We start from the raw sequence: 19,542 nt of genomic DNA on the forward strand, positions 1-19,542 counted from the left end.
AAGGGTAAAATAGATAAATATGTCTGTGAGGATTTTTTAATAATTTAGTATTAATGATTAACATAAAATGAATAGTATATGGAATGTTTAAATCACTTGTTTTAAGGTTGTGAGGATATAGACATAGATGTTTTCTTTATTTAAAACTTAAATAAAATGAACAAAAATACAAATTAAAAAAAATAAATCCATATGTTTCATTAATCAAAGACATTATATAATATACATGATTTGCATAACATATAGGTTTAAATCACTTGTTAGTAGACAGACATGTTTTCTTTATTTGAAACTTAAATAAAATACACAAATGTACGGAAAAAATGTGTAAAATAAATAATTTTGTCTCACCATTCAATCAGCATTTTTTAATAATATAATATAAATAATCAGTGGAACATGAATACTATACGGAATGTTTAATTCACTTGTTTTAAGGTTGTGAGGCTATAGGCAGACATGTTTTCTTTATTTGAAACTGAAGTAAAATACACAAAAATATGTAAAATACATTTAAAAAAGGTTTCATCGGTGAGACTTTATTTAATAAATATAATATGAAACATTGACATAACATATATTAATTGTATAATAAGGTTTGTTCTCACTTGTAAGCTAGTAACAAACAAAAAAGGCTGAATTCTAACAAAACAATATGCTGCTTAATCGCAAGAAGAATGTTTACTCATACCATCTCATGCATTTATCTCTTGTGAGTTCTGTGTGGGCCCCGGCCACAAGAACGTAGGCAGGTTTTGAACATCTGCGGTCCACCACCAGCAGGAACAGCACAAATATCATCTATATTTAACCTGACTCGCAGCTCGTTCTGCACAATTCAAACACCTGAGGTGTTGCTGCATCTTTTGACACCTCGCACGCACACCTGGCAAACTGTTACCTACAGATTGGTGCGTTAAAGCAGTGGTCCCCAACCACCGGTACCGGCCCCCGGTACCGGTCCGGTCCGTGACGCACAGAAACATTATTTCATTTATAAACTACCGCATTTCCTCCAACTTGAATTTCGCCTATCCCACTAAACACAGCAATAAGCTTGTTTATAGATCTATATTACAACTCCCTTGTTATAGTAAATTAATGTACATTAATGGACATATTAAATGTTAATGTACCAGATTGTAGCCAAAGGATGGTTGTATATAACAGGGGTTCTTAACCTGTTTGACCTCAGGACCCAACTTTTCCACTACAGAGGGCCACTCCAATATTAACACTGAATTAGTCATATTTAATAAAAACTAAATATCTAAACTACTTACAGTTTACTACCTTGTAAAATAATATAAAAGCATGTGTTAATCACAAAGATTATTATTACTTTAACAAATAATAAATAGGCTTAAGTCAGGGTGATTAGAAACAATCTATTTACATGCAGTATGTATTATGTTGTGCTAAAATAAATAAACTAAATTAATAATAAATATCTTTCTTAGCTAAACTGTCAATAAAATTACAGTGCAAATGAAAATACAGCTTCACCACTTTAGTCATAATTTTTGCGCTTAAGAAATGTCTCTACGACATTAGCGCCGGACTTCTTCTGTTTGTTTTACATTGTCATTACTGCCACAAGTGGTGGAAAAGTGTATTACAACTAAGTACCGCTGCGGCTTATCGGGACCAGAGCTGAAAAAAACAGATGTATTACACTCTAGGGGGCGCTCGCGATCCAACACTGGGCCCCAGCCCTATGGTTAACACTGGTATACAGTATATTCCATCAACATGCATAGTTTAAAGACCATCTCCTCGCAAAGAAACGCGGCCAGTTGATTTTTTCATGCTAATTTTTTTGCTGTTTTTATCTGCCACATGTAGAAATTAAAGGAAAATAATGCATACATTAAACCGGTCCCTGGTGGAAGAAAGGTCGGGGACCCCTGCATTAAACCACCTGGCACAGTGATGTCGAACTGGTTTTCATTGAGGGCCACTTGGCTGCCATCAGAGGGCCGCTTGTAACAGTGAATAATGTAAGAATTTGCCTCTGGATTTCATTATTAATTATATAAATTGTTTTAAGTAGACTGTCGATTTTACATTTACAAAATTTTACTGTAAAATATAGTGTTTTTTTTACATTTTTTACAACATTTTACGGTAAATGGAAAAACAGTACCACTGTTTTTTGGGGGGGTTTCTAGGGAAAAAGCTGGCAGCTTGGTTGCCAGAATTTGTGTGTTAAATTTACATTGGTTTTTACAACATTATATTGTGAATGGAAAAACAGTACAAGTTCCTTTTTTTTAATTTTGGCAACATAGCTGCCAGTTTTTCTACCGTCAAAACAAATAGACCGTTTTTTCCAAAACTGGCAGCTCAGTCAACAGAATTTTAACGCAAAAAACAGTAGTAGTTTTTATTCAATTTACAGTAATAGGTTGTAAAAAACAACGTAAAATGTGTTGTAATTTTTATTAATTTGATGGGTAGTTTGCTGTAAAGTGAAGTATTTTTATTTAGACAAAAACATGTTTGGAAAGTATGATAATATTCTGTAATATTTGTTGCAATATTGGATGCTGTTAAAGTTTAAAATGTATGCAATTTCAAGCAGTACATTTTTTTTTTTCAGTCAAAATGAAAAAAATCAATTACATCTAGTAAAAAAATATTAAAAAAAAAAAATATATATATATATATATATATATATATATATATATATATATATATATATATATATATATATATATATATATTAAGTACTTTATTCACAAATATAATTTCCAGGTGTTTGCGAGCCAGATAAAATGATGTCGCGGGCCAGATTTGGCCCCCGGGCCTTGATTTTGACACCTGTGGTCTAGCATGATCATCCTAACCGCTACTTGCACGTAACCCAAAGCACGACTGTCCTGCTCACACTCGCCGTCTTGCGCCTTGTCTCCCATGGCAACCTCCACATGAGCAGCCAAAGTGACAGCCGCCTGGCATCGTGATGGCGACGAGCGCTGACACGTGAACCTCGTGACACAGCGCGTCCATGTCGGACCACCATCTCCGCATGGCTTGCGACTCATCGGCTTCTGCCCTTCGACCCCGTATTTGTTGATGCATTTGTCAGCTTGAATTCCTTCGCTGGCTGAGAAGATGTCCCTTCTTGTTTCTTGGCCTTTTCCGTGTGGACACAGTTTTAGTTCATTTTATTATCAATGGCGCCAAGAATCGTCACTTCAATGTGCATTGTTTCTAAGATCTATCCTTTACAGCCCATTTTTTGCACATAAAGACATGTTTTCTTTATTTGGAACTTGAATAACAAAAACAAAAATATGTCAAATAAATCATGCTTCAACAATCAATTGAAAATGTTTTGATTGATATAATATAAATGATTGGCATAACATATACAGTGTTTCCCATAAACTGCCAAGATACATGTGGCGGTGGGGGCGTGGCTATGGGCGTGGTCACCATGACATCATCGAGCAATTTGCATAATTTACTACAATGATATGATTTTCTCTAAAAAGGCTCAAAAAATGTATACTTACTAATTAATAATAACAGTTTTGTTTTAAACGTCCATCCATCCATTTTACAATATAATTACAACACTTTATGCACATATTCATATACAGATTTGAACAAGAAGTTATTCACTAAAATATATTTATTAATTGTGGTTCTTACAAAAAATATATCTTATAAAATATAAAAGCTAAAATGTCTCTTAAAGCTCTGCCCCTTTAATTAGTGCATACTAAATCATTTAACTTTAGCCTACTACTACAAGCATATTATTTACCAGCAACATGAAGTGAAACAGAGGCAGAGGTTTTCCTGCCACAGTCAGTAACAAATAAACAGAAAACAGTAGTGGTCAAATACAAATAAGGCAACAAGAGAAGTATCCTACACTTCTCTTTTGTAACGTAAATGTGAACAGCCTATATGGGCATCTACATCAACTATATGATTTGCCTGAGAAGCTGGACAGGACAAAAAAAATAAATAAAAAAATATATTTTTATTTGTGGCGGACGTAATTCTTTCGTGGCGGGCCGCCACAAATAAATGAATGTGTGGGAAACACTGCATGTATGAATTATATAGGAAGGTTTGAATCACGTGTATATACAGAATATTTCAATAAACAAAAATACATTTAAAAAAATGTGTCAAATAAAAAAATCAGTGGGAATTTTTTACAAATATACAGAAAATTTGACGATTACCATGAAATTAACATGTATGAAAGGTTTCAATTGCTTTGTAGGTGTTTGCTTGTTTTACTTATATGGACCGAATGACCTCATGAATACAATTAATTGTTTGTGCAAAGCTTTTATTTTGAAATGAGTCCAAATTTCTTTGTAATAGTTTTACTTCAAAAGCCTTCTCAAAACACACCTATTCAGATCTGCTTTTAACCAGTGATTAGTGATCAGTGATTAGTGTTCTGTGTCTTGTAATAGTTTTGTATTATTATGTATTTTACAATGTACGGCTTTTATATTTCCTGTATTTTATATTATTACTTTAAACTGTCTTGCATTTTGATCTTTTATCCTGTAAAGCGTCTTTGAGTGCTCTGAAAAGCGCTATAATAAATAAAATGTATTATTATTATCATTATTATTACTTCCTTTTTAGGCCGCGTCTATTCAAAAGTCCATAGGGATAATTGCTCGTTAAGCACCGGTTCCAACGCCGTCATCGTGACAGATTCACGGCCATATTTCTAAAACGACCGTACTATTCGAGTTTTTATTGCAGCCGAACATTTTACCTAATTACAAAGTGTCTAGAAAACATTTACTTTTTCATAATTTTTACCCACCCATTGTGTTTTGTTTACTTTTTCAAATAATGCCAAAGTCGCATAGCAGTTTTGAATTGGCGTCACCGCGTTAGGAGATTTTGAACAATTCTTTCCTCTTGGACCTACCAACCTATTTGTTTACCTTTTCATAAGAATTTTATGGAATATAAACACATGACTTTTGAACGTATTGGCTTGAACTGAATTTGAATATTTTTGTTTATTGGCAATATAACATCATTTCTTAATATGTAATCATGAATGTACTTGAGCTACATTTTTGTTGACTGTCTCTTCGGCACACTGTCAGGCTCCCATTGTCAAACTTCCTTCTGGTTGCCAAGAGTGACACAGTAATCCCTCCTTTATCGCTGTTAATTGGTTCCGGGCTTGGAATTGTTATTTATAAATTGAATTTGGCAGAGACTCCCATCCGCCAGATCTTCAACTCGTGCCTCCGGCAGAGCTTCAACTGCATTCAGAGGGAGTGGGGGGGGCATTGAGTCCGTACGGGCCATGGTCCGTACCTCCATTGCTGATGCTGCTGATCAGAGTTGTGGTCGCAAAGCGGTTGGTGCCTGTCATGGCGGCAACCTCCGAACCCCATGGTGGACACCAGAGGTAAAGGGGGCCGTCAAGCTAAAGAAGGAATCCTACCGAGCATGGCTCGCTTGTGGGACTCCCGAAGCAGCTGACGGGTACCGACGAGCCAAGCGAGCCGCGGCCGCAGCGGTGACGGAAGCAAAAACTTTTAGGTCGTCCTCAAAGAGATTCTGCCAAACCATCCGATTCCTCAGGAGGGGGAACCGGTGCCCTGTCCACACTGTGTATTGTGGGGGTGGAAACCTGCTGACCACTACTGGGGATATAGTTGGGCAGTGGAAGGAATACTTTGAGGATCTCCTTAATCCTACAGACACAGCCTCTGTAGAGGAGACAGAGTCTGAGTTCACAAACGCGGACATGTCCATCACTGGAGCCGAGGTTGCTGAGGTAATCAAAAAAACTGCCCAGTGGCAAGGCCCCAGGAGAGGACGAGATTCGGCCCGAATAGCTTAAGGCTCTGGATGTTGTGGGACTGTCGTGGCTGACACGTCTCTTCAACATAGCGTGGAAGTCTGGGGCGGTACCTCTGGAATGGCAGACCGGAGTGGTGGTACCCCTTTTCAAGAAGGGCCACCGGAGGGTGTGTTCCAATTATAGAAGAATCACACTTCTCAGCCTTCCGGGAAACGTCTATTGCAGGGTGCTAGAGAGGAGAGTCTGGCTGTCAGCCAAGCTTCGAATTCAGGAGGAACAATGTGATTTTCGTCTAGGGTACTGGAGGGGGAATCGGAGTTTGCTCAAGCAGTCCACGTGTTTTGTGGATTTGGAAAAGGCATTCGATCGTGTTCTACGCGGTGTCCTTTGGTGGGTGCTCCAGGAGTACGCAGTCCAGGGTCCGTTGCTACGGGCCATACGGTCCCCAGTTTACATTGCCGGTAGTAAGTCAGACATGTTCCCATTAGACGTTGGACTCTGCCAGGGCTGCCCTTTGTCACCGGTCCTGTTCATTATCTTTATGGACAGAATTTGTAGGCACAGTCAGGGTGTAGAGGGTTTCCAGTTTGTTGGCCAGAGGATCGCATCTCTGCTTTTTGCAGATGATGTAGTCCTGTTGGCTTCACGAGGCTGGGACCTTCAGCGTTCACAGAGGCAGTTTTCAGCCGAGTGTGAAGCTGCTGGGATGAGGATCAGCACCGTCCAAATCTGAGGCCATGGTTCTCAGTCGTAGAAGGGTGGACTGCACCCCTCGGGTCAGGAGTGAAGTTCTGCCTCAAGTGGAGGAGTTCAAGTATCTCAGGGTTTTGTTCACGAGTGAGCGAAGAATGGAACTCGAGATTAACAGACGGATTGGTGCAGCGGTGCAGTCACTGCACCGGTCTGTTGTGGTGAAGAAGGAGCTGGGCCAGAAGACAAAGCTCTCGATTTACCGGTCAGTCTACGTTCCTACCCTTGCCTATGGTCACAAGCTTTGGGTAATGACCGAAAGGACAAGATCGTGAATACAAGCGGCAGAAATGAGTTTGCTCCGCAGGATCATTCAACCAATCAATCAAAGTTTAAGTATAGCCCTTAATCACTAGTGTCTCAAAGGGCTGCACAAGCCACAACGACAGATTCCACATCAGGGCAAGAAAAAACTCAACCCAATGGGAACAACGAGAAACTTTGGGGACCGCAGATGTGGGGACCCCACCCTGGGCGACCGGTGCAATGGATATCGAGTGGATGTAGTTAATAATGTGAGAGTCCAGTCCATAGTGGGGCCAGCAGGGCATCATCTTGAATGGAGACAAGTCAGCAACGCAGAGATGTCCCCAACTGGTGCTCAGGGTAGTGGTCCACCCCGGGTCCTGACTTTGAACAGCTAGCGCGCCATCTGTGGTCACCTGATAACCTCTCCACGCAGGAAAGGGAGACAGAGCAGAAAAGAGACGGCAGATCAACTGGTCTAAAAGGGAGGTCTATTTAAAAGCTGGAGTATACAATTGAGTTTTGAGCTGTCTGGGATCACCCTCAGAGATAGGGTGAGGAGCTTGGTCATCCGGTAGAGAGTCAGAGTAGAGCCGCTGCTCCTTCACATCGAGAGAAGCCAGCGGAGATGGCTCGGGCATCTACTACGGATGCCTCCCTGGTGAGGTGTTTCGGGCATGTCCAGCTGGGAGGAGGCCTCGGGGCAGACCTAGGACACGTTGGAGGGACTATGTGTCAAAGCTGGCCTGGGAACGCCTCGGTATCCCCCCCGTAGAACTACAGGAGGTGGCCGGGGACAGGAAAGTCTGGGCATCTCTGCTTAGACTGCTGTCCCTGTGACCCGGACTTGGATAAGTGGCGGTAAATGGATGGAAATTGAATATTTTCACAGGAAGAGCATAAAAAAACTGTTCACGACTTTCTAATAATTTTTATTTTAATAATAAGAAAGCCCTCTATGAAATAACATCCACATATTACCCTTTACAGGCAAACGACAAGACCGTGGTCGTTTAAGGAGGTAGAGCCTCGTGGATTGGCAGACACGCCGCTTAATAATGAACTACTTCTGCCTAATTCATGCATCAGGCTGCCTTTGCCCGCCTAAACGGGTTCGGTGCTCCGTCCGTGCCTTTCCAGTGCTCGTGCTTTGAAGGATTACAAAGTCAGATGGGCACGGGTGACAAACCCCCCGGGGTATTTTGGGGGATAACAAGGAGCTGTGGGGAAGATTGAATGTTTAAAAAAAGAACAGAGAGCGTCACGCTGCTGGTTTATTACGAGGGAATGCAACTCGATGCTTCAATTCTGACATGTTTACAGCGTTTATTCAGAGTACTTCAAAAAGACAAGTGGTTGATGCCCTTTGGGATACACTGTGGTTATCTACAGTCATGCGTTTGTCGTGACACGTGCGTGAAAAAACAAGTTGGAATACATCAAAAAATAACCATTTAAAGCAGGGGTGTCCAATGTAGCTCATTTTTCGACGGCCCGCAGCACAATCGTTAGCATTCTAATATTAGCATGCTAGCTTTTTTTTGCTAATTTCAGCTGCAAATATTTTGAATGAGACCTGTTAGCATGTTAACGTTAGTATGCTATCTTTTTGTAGGTATACTCCTCAGTCGCATTTTGGTACTTGATGCATGCTAATGTTAGCGGGCTAGCATTTTAAACACATTTTTCAACTACACACCTCAGAGTAATATATTTTGGTACTTGACGCATTTTACAGTTAGCATTTTAGCATGCTAACACTATTTTTTTTAGCTAATTTAGCAGGTATACACCTCAGTGTCATATATTTTGGTGTTTCACTAATGGTAACTGTTAGCATATTGACATAGTATTGTTAGCATGCTAGCTTTTTTAGCTCGCTTTAAAAAAATCATATCAAGTTATAAGGGAACTGCACCTTTTTTGGATTTTTTTTGGGGGGGGAATTTTCAGTCACAATTCCTATGCAATACAAGAACACATGTTTTTCTGTTTTTTATGCATTCTAAGTAGTAAAATACGGCGAGTACGAGGTGGCTAACAAATCAGCTAAGGGCTAAGCACGATTACGCCCATAAAGCCCTCTAAAAAAACCCGCCAACAATACTCCATTTACGTCTCGTGACCTGAATATTAACCAAGTATTAGCAATATTGTTATTAAAGCATTTTACAGTTAGCATTTTAGCATGCTAACACTATTTTTTTTAGCTAATTTAGCAGGTTTACACGTCAGTGTCATATATTTTGGTATTTCACTAATGGTAACTGTTAGCATTTTAACAGTATTGTTAGCATGCTAGCTTTTTTTTAGCTCATTTTACTCATATGTTGGTTACTTGACACTTGCTGTTAGCATTTCAGTTCGGCTTTGGCTGCATTCACAAGATATTTCTACAGAAATTGCATTTTGTAGTATATTGTACTGGTTTCGAGGGTGAAAACGACCAGAATGGCCCCCGCATTCTTTGATTTATTCGTCCGTGGCCCTCCGTAGATAAAGTTTGGGCACCCCTGTTTTAAAGCAAATTATATATACTGTAATTACATGAGTATAAATGGTGCAAAAAGTAACAGAGCTCAACTTCAATGCAAGGAAATCCTCTCTCCTGCAGTTTGGAGTGTGTGTTCTGGTAGGATCACATTCCCGTTCAAGTCCTACTTTGCGTGCACGGCTTGCTTTGAATGGCTGCTTTGTATGCACGGAGCTGCAAAAACAGGCGTTCTTCCACTTTAAACAGTGTGTGCAATGATCGCTGATTCCTGGTTGGCTGCCTGGTTGGTTTAAAATGTCTCTGAAAGAAGCGCCGTTCATTCACTTGCTTCAAAAACTAGGCTCGGAGGTGATGGCTAGCTTTAAAAATGGAACCCTCTAACTGCCTTTATTATCCAAGGGTGAATATGTCTATATAGGGCTGGGCGATTTGTATGAAAATGTACTCAAAATTGCGCTGTAGCGCCCCCTAGGAAGAAAATACAGACAAAACTGCCTGTAACTCCCACTAGGAATGTCGGAGAGACATGAAACAAAAACCTCTATGTAGGTCTCACTTAGACCTATATTTCATACACTAACATCCTTCAGCAAAAATCAACAGGAAGTTTGCAATTCCCCCTTCAAAACAAAAGTTTTGTAAAAACAGTCACTTTTGCCTCTTTGAGCTATAATTTGACCCCCTTAACATGCTCCAAAACTCACCAAACTGGACACACACATCAGGACTGGCAAAAATTGCAATCTAATAAAAAAAAAAACCAACCCCAAAACTCAAAATTGCGCTCTAGCTCCCCTAGCAAAACATGTTCTAGACCAAAAATCCCTTCATATTCTCTACTGCTCGCAAGTGTTACCATATCTGAGCTACTGTGTAGAAATATGGGGAAATAATTACAAAAGTACATTTCATTCATTAACGGTGTTACAAAAAAGATCAGTACATAATGTTTGATATATAGAACATACAAACCCTTTATTTATTGAATCAAAAATGCTGAAATTCCACGACATAGTGAATTAGCAAACAGCTAAAATGATGCACAAAGCAAACTATAACCTGCTAGCCAAGAATATACAACAATTCTTCTCAAAAAAAGAGGAGAAATATAATCTTAGAGAAAAACGTAATTTAAAACATTTGTTTGCACGTACAACACTTAAGACATTCAGTATATCAGTATGTGGAATTAAATGATGGAATGGATTAAGCAAAGCAATCAAACAATGTACTAATATGATACACTTCAAGAAACTCTTTAAACTTAAAGTGTTTACAAAGTACAAAGAAGAAGAACCATGACAAACATTCTCAATTTATTTCATCCATCCATTCATTCATTCTTAAAGTAATCTTACTTATCTCATCATATGAAATATGACTTACTTCACCAATTATTATTATTCAATTCTTACTATTATTTATTTATTTATTTTTATGGTGATTATTTATGGAGTTTATTGTGAATAAATTGTGAACAGGAAGTGAACAAAAAGTTTTAGCAACTGTTATGTAAAGAAAAGGGGTAGGATTAAATAAGCTCTGCTTCTTCCTGCTCCTTTTCGAACATGTTGAAAAGAGAAACTGGAAATTGTGATGTATCATGTTGTATGTGCGCATGTTCCAAATAAACTCAAACTCAAAACTCAAAACTCAAGGAAGAAAACACAGACAAAACTGCTCCTAGGAAGAAAACACAGACAAAACTGCCTGTAGCTCCCAGTAGGAATGTTGTAGAGACATGAAACAAAAACCTCTACGTAGGTCTCACTTAGACCTACATTTCATATATTGACAACCCGCAGCAAAAATCAACAGGAAGTTTGCAATTCCCCCTTCAAAACAAAAGTTTTGTAAAAAAACGGTCACCTTTTTTCAAACATGATCTCCTCTGAGCGCGTTTGTCGTGTCGGCTTCAAACTAGCACAGGAGAGAGATTCTCTTCTGATTAAAAGTTGACGAAATAGTTTTAATTACTGCTCCGGTTTGGATTTTATGTGCCGTCAAAGTCGGTCCCGTCCATCGCTGCTTGCAGCTTTAATTTGACTTATTTTGGAAAGTCTTGACCAGCCGAATTTTCTTGTTCTATTGGCAGATAATTGTGCTTAGTTCAAATAAAATACCCATCATTTTTGTATTTTTTTTTCTTGTGTTTGAACACCGACTTTTTGCAGTGTACTACGTATTTCTCAATCATGCATTCAAAGTACACTTTTTTTTCTTTCTTTTTTTTGTTTTGAAACAGTGCTGGCCAGTTTCCGAGGAACCGTCCAGCACGGCCTCCCGCTGGAAATCGGCGACACGGTGCAGATCTTGGAGAAATGCGAAGGTAGGTCGAACTGCCTTGTGGAAATATTCCCACAAGGGTGGGGAGCTCCTGCAGCCCGCCAGTCTATTTTCACTTCCCCGTATGTGCAATGTCCGTGTAGCGTGTTGCCACATATGCGCCGTCCCTGGTGGGGATGATGTGAGAACCAAAGCAGGACAGAAAAAATAATTGGTTCTGCTTGAGTAGCGAAGCGTGATGTGCCCCCCCCCCCCCCCCCTCCCCTCTTTGCAAGTACGTCAACATGTCCTTAAATGAGATGCGCGTGCGACGAGGACCTCGGCGAAGAAGGGACAAACTGCACAAAAATGAACACTGGTGGGAAAATCTGCTGCTGAGAGTTTTTGCAGCCCACGCTTCTTCTCCTCCACGTGTCATTCAAATCTGGCATCCGTCACCTTTATTCCGCAGACTTCACTTCCTGTTCGGACACACACACACACACACACACCTAAGACTAGGATGTGATGTATGCGCCAACACACCCGTCAGGAAGTCAACAACGGGCCCCCGGCCGGCAGGAGGGCCGGGCCCAGAAAGGAGGAGACGAGTTAATAGTTCTGCCACATGTCCATGACAGCGGCGGCACTTCAGAGGGTCCACGCTGACGCACCGCCTCGCTCCTTATGCAGATTGGCTTCCACTATCCCCGCAGAAGGAGAACATTTTAGTCGACAAGCACGTTGTCAGCTGCCTCCTGAAGACGCGCTGCCGATCCACGTCGAGCGAAACTAGTCACCTAAATACCAGTGAACAGTAGGGATGATGTTTGATAAGAAATTATCGAGTTCAAGCCTATTATCGAATCCTCTTATCGAACCGATTCCTCATCGATTCTCTTATCGAGTCCAGATAGGTCAGGGGTCACCAACGCGGTGCCCGCGGGCACCAGGTAGCCCGTAAGGACCAGATGAGTAGCCCGCCGGCCTGTTCTAAAAATAGCTCAAATAGCAGCACTTACCAGTGAGCTGCCTCTATTTTTTAAATTGTATTTATTTACTAGCAAGCTGGTCTCGCTTTGCCTGACATTTTTAATTCTAAGAGAGACAAAACTCAAATAGAATTTGAAAATCCAAGAAAATATTTTAAAGACTTGGTCTTCACTTGTTTAAATGAATTCATATTTTTTTTTACTTTGCTTCTTATAACTTTCAGAAAGACAATTTTAGAGAAAAAATACAACTCACACACACAATAATTGGTTTAACAAAAGCTCACTTTTATTATATAAGAAAACAATTTAATCTAATAAATAAATAAATATTGACTGTTACCCCCCTAAAAAAATAAAATAAAATAAATAAATATTGACTGTTGTTACCCAAAGTATATTAAGTGGGATTTTTCAGAGAAACAAATATATACAGTAACACAGAAACAAGCTGTCTCTGTGATCACTATAGGTGTATAAATAATAATATAGTGTTAAATAAAATCAGTCCCTTGGGCACAAAACTGAAAATAATACAGCTCTCCAAAAAGTGCACTTCTGCTGCTATTGGAACATAACTGTTTGTTATGATGCTTTGACATTTTTGCACTTTATTTCTTTATTGAAAGAAACTTCTATGAAGAGAAAAGTTGTTTGCAAATGTTGTTACAATGCTAAAAAAGGTAAAGTTAAAGCTAAAAAAAGAAATACACTTTATTGAGTTAACATTGTTTCTTTATAGGGGGAAAGATGTTATGAGCTAGAGAATATAACAACCTCACTACCCAGCATGCAACGGGAGTGACGAGCATTCGCCGTAGCCCCGAAAAGTGTTGCATGTTGCCACGCTGTGAAAGTAAACGTCAAGAACTCAGCCAACACGCCTCGTCTGCATTATTTATAATTAGACAGACAACACATTTACAGTGTGATTTTGTAACGTTTACAAGGAAAGAAAAACAAAAGTTGAAAAAGGGAGATGTGTTGTATATATATGTATGTGCTGCGGTTGTTTTAAGAACGTTGCGACAGCTGCCGTAAAGGAGGTGCGTTGCTAGCCTGGTTGCTATGTTTCCGCTTGGTGGTAAAAGTGTTGGTCATGTGTTTGTACACTGCTCAAATCTCTCAGTAAAGTTATTCATTGGATTATACCTTTTGTTTTAAACTTTATTACACCTTGGAGCACTTTTTCCCGTCCATTTTTTTCCTGCTTTCGCTATCTGCGCCTAATGACTGAGCTACGTGACGTCATTTATTGTGATGTCCCACGGAGCATTTCTGGTCGGGACGGGATTTGTTCCGAGGGATTCGAATAAAGAATCAACTGTTTTTCTTTACTATAGTGGTCTCGATAACGGGTACCGGTTCTCAAAAAGGGATTCGAGTCCGAGGACTCGGTTCTTTTCTTATCGAACAACCGGGAAAACCGGTTTCGAGTATCATCCCTACTTATAAATAATGGATTGGTATGTTCATAGGAGCACGCTTTGTGTATTATTCTAATGGCCCTTTTTTGAAGTTTAATTATTGGGTCTACGTTTCTTTTATAAACATTTCCCCAAACTTCAACACAATATGTTAAATATGGAAAAATAAAATAATAATATAACATATGCAAACATTTCTTATTCAGCATGTGTTTTACTTTATAAAGAATAGCAATGGATTTGGATATTTCTCCCTTTATATATTCAATATGCGCTTTCCAACATCATTTATGATCAATTATTATTCCCAAGAATTTAGTTTCATATACTCTATCAATTTCCACTTGATTTAATTTTAAATTTAAATTTAAAATTAAATTTAAATTTTAAAAGATGAACCTTTATTGCAGGGGCCACCAACGCGGTGCCCGCGGGCACCAGGTAGCCCGTAAGGACCAGATGAGTAGCCCGCTGGCCTGTTCTAAAAATAGCTCAAATAGCAGCACTTACCAGTGAGCTGCCTCTATTTTTTAAATTGTATTTATTTACTAGCAAGCTGGTCTCGCTTTGCCCGACATTTTTAATTCTAAGAGAGACAAAACTCAAATAGAATTTGAAAATCCAAGAAAATATTTTAAAGACTTGGTCTTCTTTTGTTTAAATTCATTCATTTTTTTACTTTGCTTCTTATAACTTTCAGAAAGACAATTTTAGAGAAAAAATACAACCTTAAAAATGATTTTAGGATTTTTAAACAAATATACCTTTTTACCTTTTAAATTCCTTCCTCTTCTTTCCTGACAATTTAAATCAATGTTCAAGTAAATTTATTTTTTTTATTGTAAAGAATAATAAATACATTTTAATTTAATTCTTCATTTTAGCTTCTGTTTTTTCGAGGAAGAATATTTGTGAAATATGTCTTCAAACTTATTATGATTAAAATTCAAAAAAATGATTCTGGAAAATCTAGAAAATCTCTAGAATCAAATTTAAATCTTATTTCAAAGTCTTTTGAATTTATTTAAAAATTTTTGTTCTGGAAAATCTAGAAGAAATAATGATTTGTCTTTGTTAGAAATATAGCTTGGTCCAATTTGTTATATATTCTAACAAAGTGCAGATTGGATTTTAACCTATTTAAAACATGTCATCAAAATTCTAAAATGAATCTTAATCAGGAAAAATGACTAATGATGTTCCATAAATTCTTTTTTAAATTTTTTCAAAAAGATTCGAATTAGCTAGTTTTTCTCTTCTTTTTTTCGGTTGAATTTTGAATTTTAAAGAGTCGAAATTGAAGATAAACTATGTTTCAAAATGTAATAGTCATTTTTTTCGTGTTTTCTCCTCTTTTAAACCGATTAATTAAGTGTAAATATCATTAATTATTAATAATAACATAGAGTTAAAGGTAAATTGAGCAAATTGGCTATTTCTGGCAATTTATTTAAGTGTGTATCAAACTGGTAGCCCTTCGCATTAATCACTACCCAAGAAGTAGCTCTTGGTTTCAAAAAGGTTGGTGACCCCTGCTTTATTGATTGATCTGCAGCCATGACAAAATATCAGACAATCTCCATTGTCAACGACAGGCAGGAAAATAAAGATAAACACACGGCCTATGTTGTAGGCATAGGCATAGGCATAGGCTCATACCTTTTTAAGTTGAAATAAAAAAATAAATAAAAAATGTGCCTATAAGCCTTAGGCTGTCAATCACGCGCACAAACTTAAATGATACAATAACATATGTATGTCATCCCTATTTAAACAAAAATAAATTCAATAAATAATAATAATTGAATTATAATGACAATAGACAAACAAAGCAGGCTAAATAGTCTTACATTGTAGCCAATCGGAGATGCGCTTCACTTGAAAGCGAGGCCAAATAATGAACACACACTAATATATCTCCAATAGAAAAAAACACACAATAAACAACGCAATTGCCTTAATTCCTTTGCATTGTAGTGCGCCCAAACAACACGTAACCATCACAATTATTCAGCTGACCCAACTCAATATAGGTTAGACATCTTATTTGGTATAGCCTAGGTCAGTGTTTTTCAACCTTTTTTGAGCCAAGGTACATTTTTTGCGTTGAAAAAATGCGGAGGCACACCACCAGCAGAAATCATTCAAAAACGAAACTCAGCTGACAGTAAAAAGTCGTTGTCGCAAGTGTTGGATATGAATTCAAAACATAACCAAGCATGCATCACTATAGCTCTTGTCTCAAACTAGGTGTACTGTCACCACCTGTCACATCACGCCCTGACTTATTTGGAGTTTATTGCTGTTTTCCTGTGTGTAGTGTTTTACTTCTTGTCTTGTGCTCCTATTTTGGTGGCTTTTTCTCTTTTTTTGGTATTTTCCTGTAGCAGTTTCATGTCTTCCTTTGAGCGATATTTCCCGCATCTACTTTGTTTTAGCAGTCAAGACTATTTCAGTTGTTTTTATCCTTCTCTGTGGGGACATTGTTGATTGTCATGTCATGTTCGGATGTACTTTGTGGACGCCGTCTTTGCTCCACAGTAAGTCTTTGCTGTCTTCCAGCATTCTGTTTTTGTTTACTTTGTAGCCAGTTCAGTTTTAGTTTCGTTATGCACAGCCTTCCCTAAGCTTCAATGCCTTTTCTTAGGGGCACTCACCTTTTGTTTATTTTTGGTTTAAGCATTAGACACCTTTTTACCTGCACACTGCCTCCCGCTGTTTCCCACATCTACAAAGCTATACATACATTCTATGTGTCATACTTGATCATTTCGCGATATAGCCATATTTTTGCTGAAAGGATTTAGTAGAGAAAATTGACGATAAAGTTCGCAACTTTTGCTCGCTGATAAAAAAAAGCCTTGCCTGTAGCGGAAGTAGCGTGACGTCACAGGAGCTAGTATTCCTCACAATTCCCCGTTGTTTACAATGGAGCGAGAGAGATTCGGACCGAGAAAGTGACGATTACCCAATTAATTTGAGCGAGGATGAAAGATTCGTAGATGAGGAACGTTAGAGTGAAGGACTTGAGAGGCAGTGATGGACGTATCTTTTTTCGCTCTGACCGTAACTTAGGTACAAGCTGGCTCATTGGATTCCACACTCTCTCCTTTTTCTATTGTGGATCACAGATTTGTATTTTAAACCACCTGGGATACTATATCCTCTTGAAAATGAGAGTCGAGAACGCGAAATGGACATTCAGTGACTTTTATCTCCACGACAATACATCAGCGAAATGCTTTAGCTACGAGCTAACGTGATAGCATCTTGCTTTAACTGCATATAGAAACAAAAAAATAAACCCCTGACTGGAAGGATAGATAGAAAATCAACAATACTATTAAACCGTGGACATGTAAATACACGGTTAATGCTTTCCAGGCTGGCGAAGGTTGACAATGCTGTGCTAACGACGCCATTGAAGCTAACTTAGCAACTTAGCAACGGGACCTCACAGAGCTATGCTAAAAACATTAGCTCTCCACCTACGCCAGCCAGCCCTCATCTACTCATCAACACCCGTGCTCACCTGCGTTCCAGCGATCGGCAGAAGGACGAAGGACTTCACCCGATGCGTTTGGCGGCCCGGGGACGTAGGAAGTCAAGGTGAAGTCGGCGGCTAGCGCGGCTAGCGCGGCTAGCGCTCCAACAAAGTCCTCCTGGTTGTGTTGCTGTAGTCCGCTGCTAATACACTGATCCCACCTACAACTGTCTTCTTTGCAGCCTTCATTGTTCATTAAACAAATTGCAAAAGATGTCCAGAATACTGTGGAATTATGAAATGAAAACAGAGCTTTTTGTATAGGATTCTACGGGGTACCATAACTTCCGTTACTCGGACTTCGTCACGCGCATACGTCATCATACCGCGACGTTTCAGCCGGATATTTCCCGGGAAGTTTTAAAAGTCACTTTATAAGTTAACCCGGCCGTATTGGCATGTGTTGCAATGTTAAGATTTCATCATTGATATATAAACTATCAGACTGCGTGGTCGCTAGTAGTGGCTTTCAGTAGGCCTTTAATAAAAATATTTATTATTAATTTAATTTATTTATTATAGCACAACATAATATATATATTTTTTTTTTTAATGTATTTTGTCTAATCAGCCTAACCTAAGCCCAAGGTTTATTTGTTAATTATATGATCTTTGTGATTAGCACATGCTTTTATATAATTTTACAAGGTAGAAAACTGTAAGTAGGTTAGATATTTAGTTTTTATTGAGTATGAGTCAAATCAAGAGTAAGATGACTAATTCAGTGTTAATATTACAAGTCTTGTAAATGAGCTTTGGCTACAAACACTATGATGCATACTTTGGAGGACTGTTTCAGATATCTACATTTCTGTAAACATTGATTTTGTAGTCCTGTAAATAGATTTTAGCGTCATGAATTCAGAAAATCAAAGAAAGAGAGTGCAAATGTAAAGCATGTAGCTGTAACAATTAGTCTGCATATCCATGAGAAGGCATTCAAGACTAAGTTACTGACTGAACTCACTTGCTGCACATCCACTGACCCTTTTTTTTGGGCAGGCTATAAACCAGGGGTCACCAACCTTTTTGAAACCAAGAGCTACTTCTTGGGTACTGATTAATGCGAAGGGCTACCAGTTTGATACACACTTCAATAAATTGCCAGAAATAGCCAATTTGCTAAATTTTACCTTTAACTCTATGTTATTATTAATAATTAATGATATTTACACTTAATTGAACGGTTTAAAAGAGGAGAAAACATGAAAAAAATGACAATTAAATTTTGAAACATAGTTTATCTTCAATTTCGACTCTTTAAAATTCAAAATTCAACCGAAAAAAAGAAGAGAAAAACTAGCTAATTCGAATCTTTTTGAAAAAATTAAAAAAAGAATTTATGGAACATCATTAGTAATTTTTCCTGATTAAGATTAATTTTAGAATTTTGATGACATGTTTTAAATAGGTTAAAATCCAATCTGCACTTTGTTAGAAAATATAACAAAGTGGACCAAGCTATATTTCTAACAGAGACAAATCATTATTTCTTCTAGATTTTCCAGAACAAAAATTTTAAAAGAAATTCAAAAGACTTTGAAATAAGATTTAAATTTGATTCTACAGATTTTCTAGATTTGCCAGAATTTTTTATATATAATATTTCACAAATATTCTTCGTCGAAAAAACGGAAGCTAAAATGAAAAATTTAATTAAAATTGATTTATTATTCTTTACAATAAAAAAAAAAAAAAAACTTCAACATTGATTTAAATTGTCAGGAAAGAAGAGGAAGGAATTTAAAAGGTAAAAAGGTATATGTGTTTAAAAATCCTAAAATCATTTTTAAGGTTGTATTTTTTCTCTAAAATTGTCTTTCTGAAAGTTATAAGAAGCAAAGTAAAAAAAATGTATGAATTTATTTAAACAAGTTAAGACCAAGTCTTTAAAATATTTTCTTGGATTTTCAAATTCTATTTGAGTTTTGTCTCTCTTAGATTTAAAAATGTCAGGCAAAGCGAGACCAGCTTGCTAGTAAATAAATACAATTTAAAAAATAGAGGCAGCT

General features: G+C 37.9%; 1 protein-coding gene across 9 annotated transcripts in view; it reads left to right on the forward strand.

The window, feature by feature from the left end:
* Positions 1–19,542, forward strand: part of dock4b (dedicator of cytokinesis 4b) — a 313,423-nt gene that overhangs the window by 106,155 nt on the left and 187,726 nt on the right. For all 9 annotated transcript variants that reach the window (XM_062064466.1, XM_062064465.1, XM_062064473.1 and 6 more), the window contains exon 2: positions 11,548–11,631. In XM_062064466.1, coding sequence (XP_061920450.1) covers positions 11,548–11,631 — 84 coding nt within the window. The remainder of the gene's footprint in view (positions 1–11,547; positions 11,632–19,542) is intronic.

The sequence above is a fragment of the Entelurus aequoreus genome, linkage group LG12 (assembly GCF_033978785.1).
Source record: "Entelurus aequoreus isolate RoL-2023_Sb linkage group LG12, RoL_Eaeq_v1.1, whole genome shotgun sequence".
NCBI classification, from domain to species: domain Eukaryota; kingdom Metazoa; phylum Chordata; class Actinopteri; order Syngnathiformes; family Syngnathidae; genus Entelurus; species Entelurus aequoreus.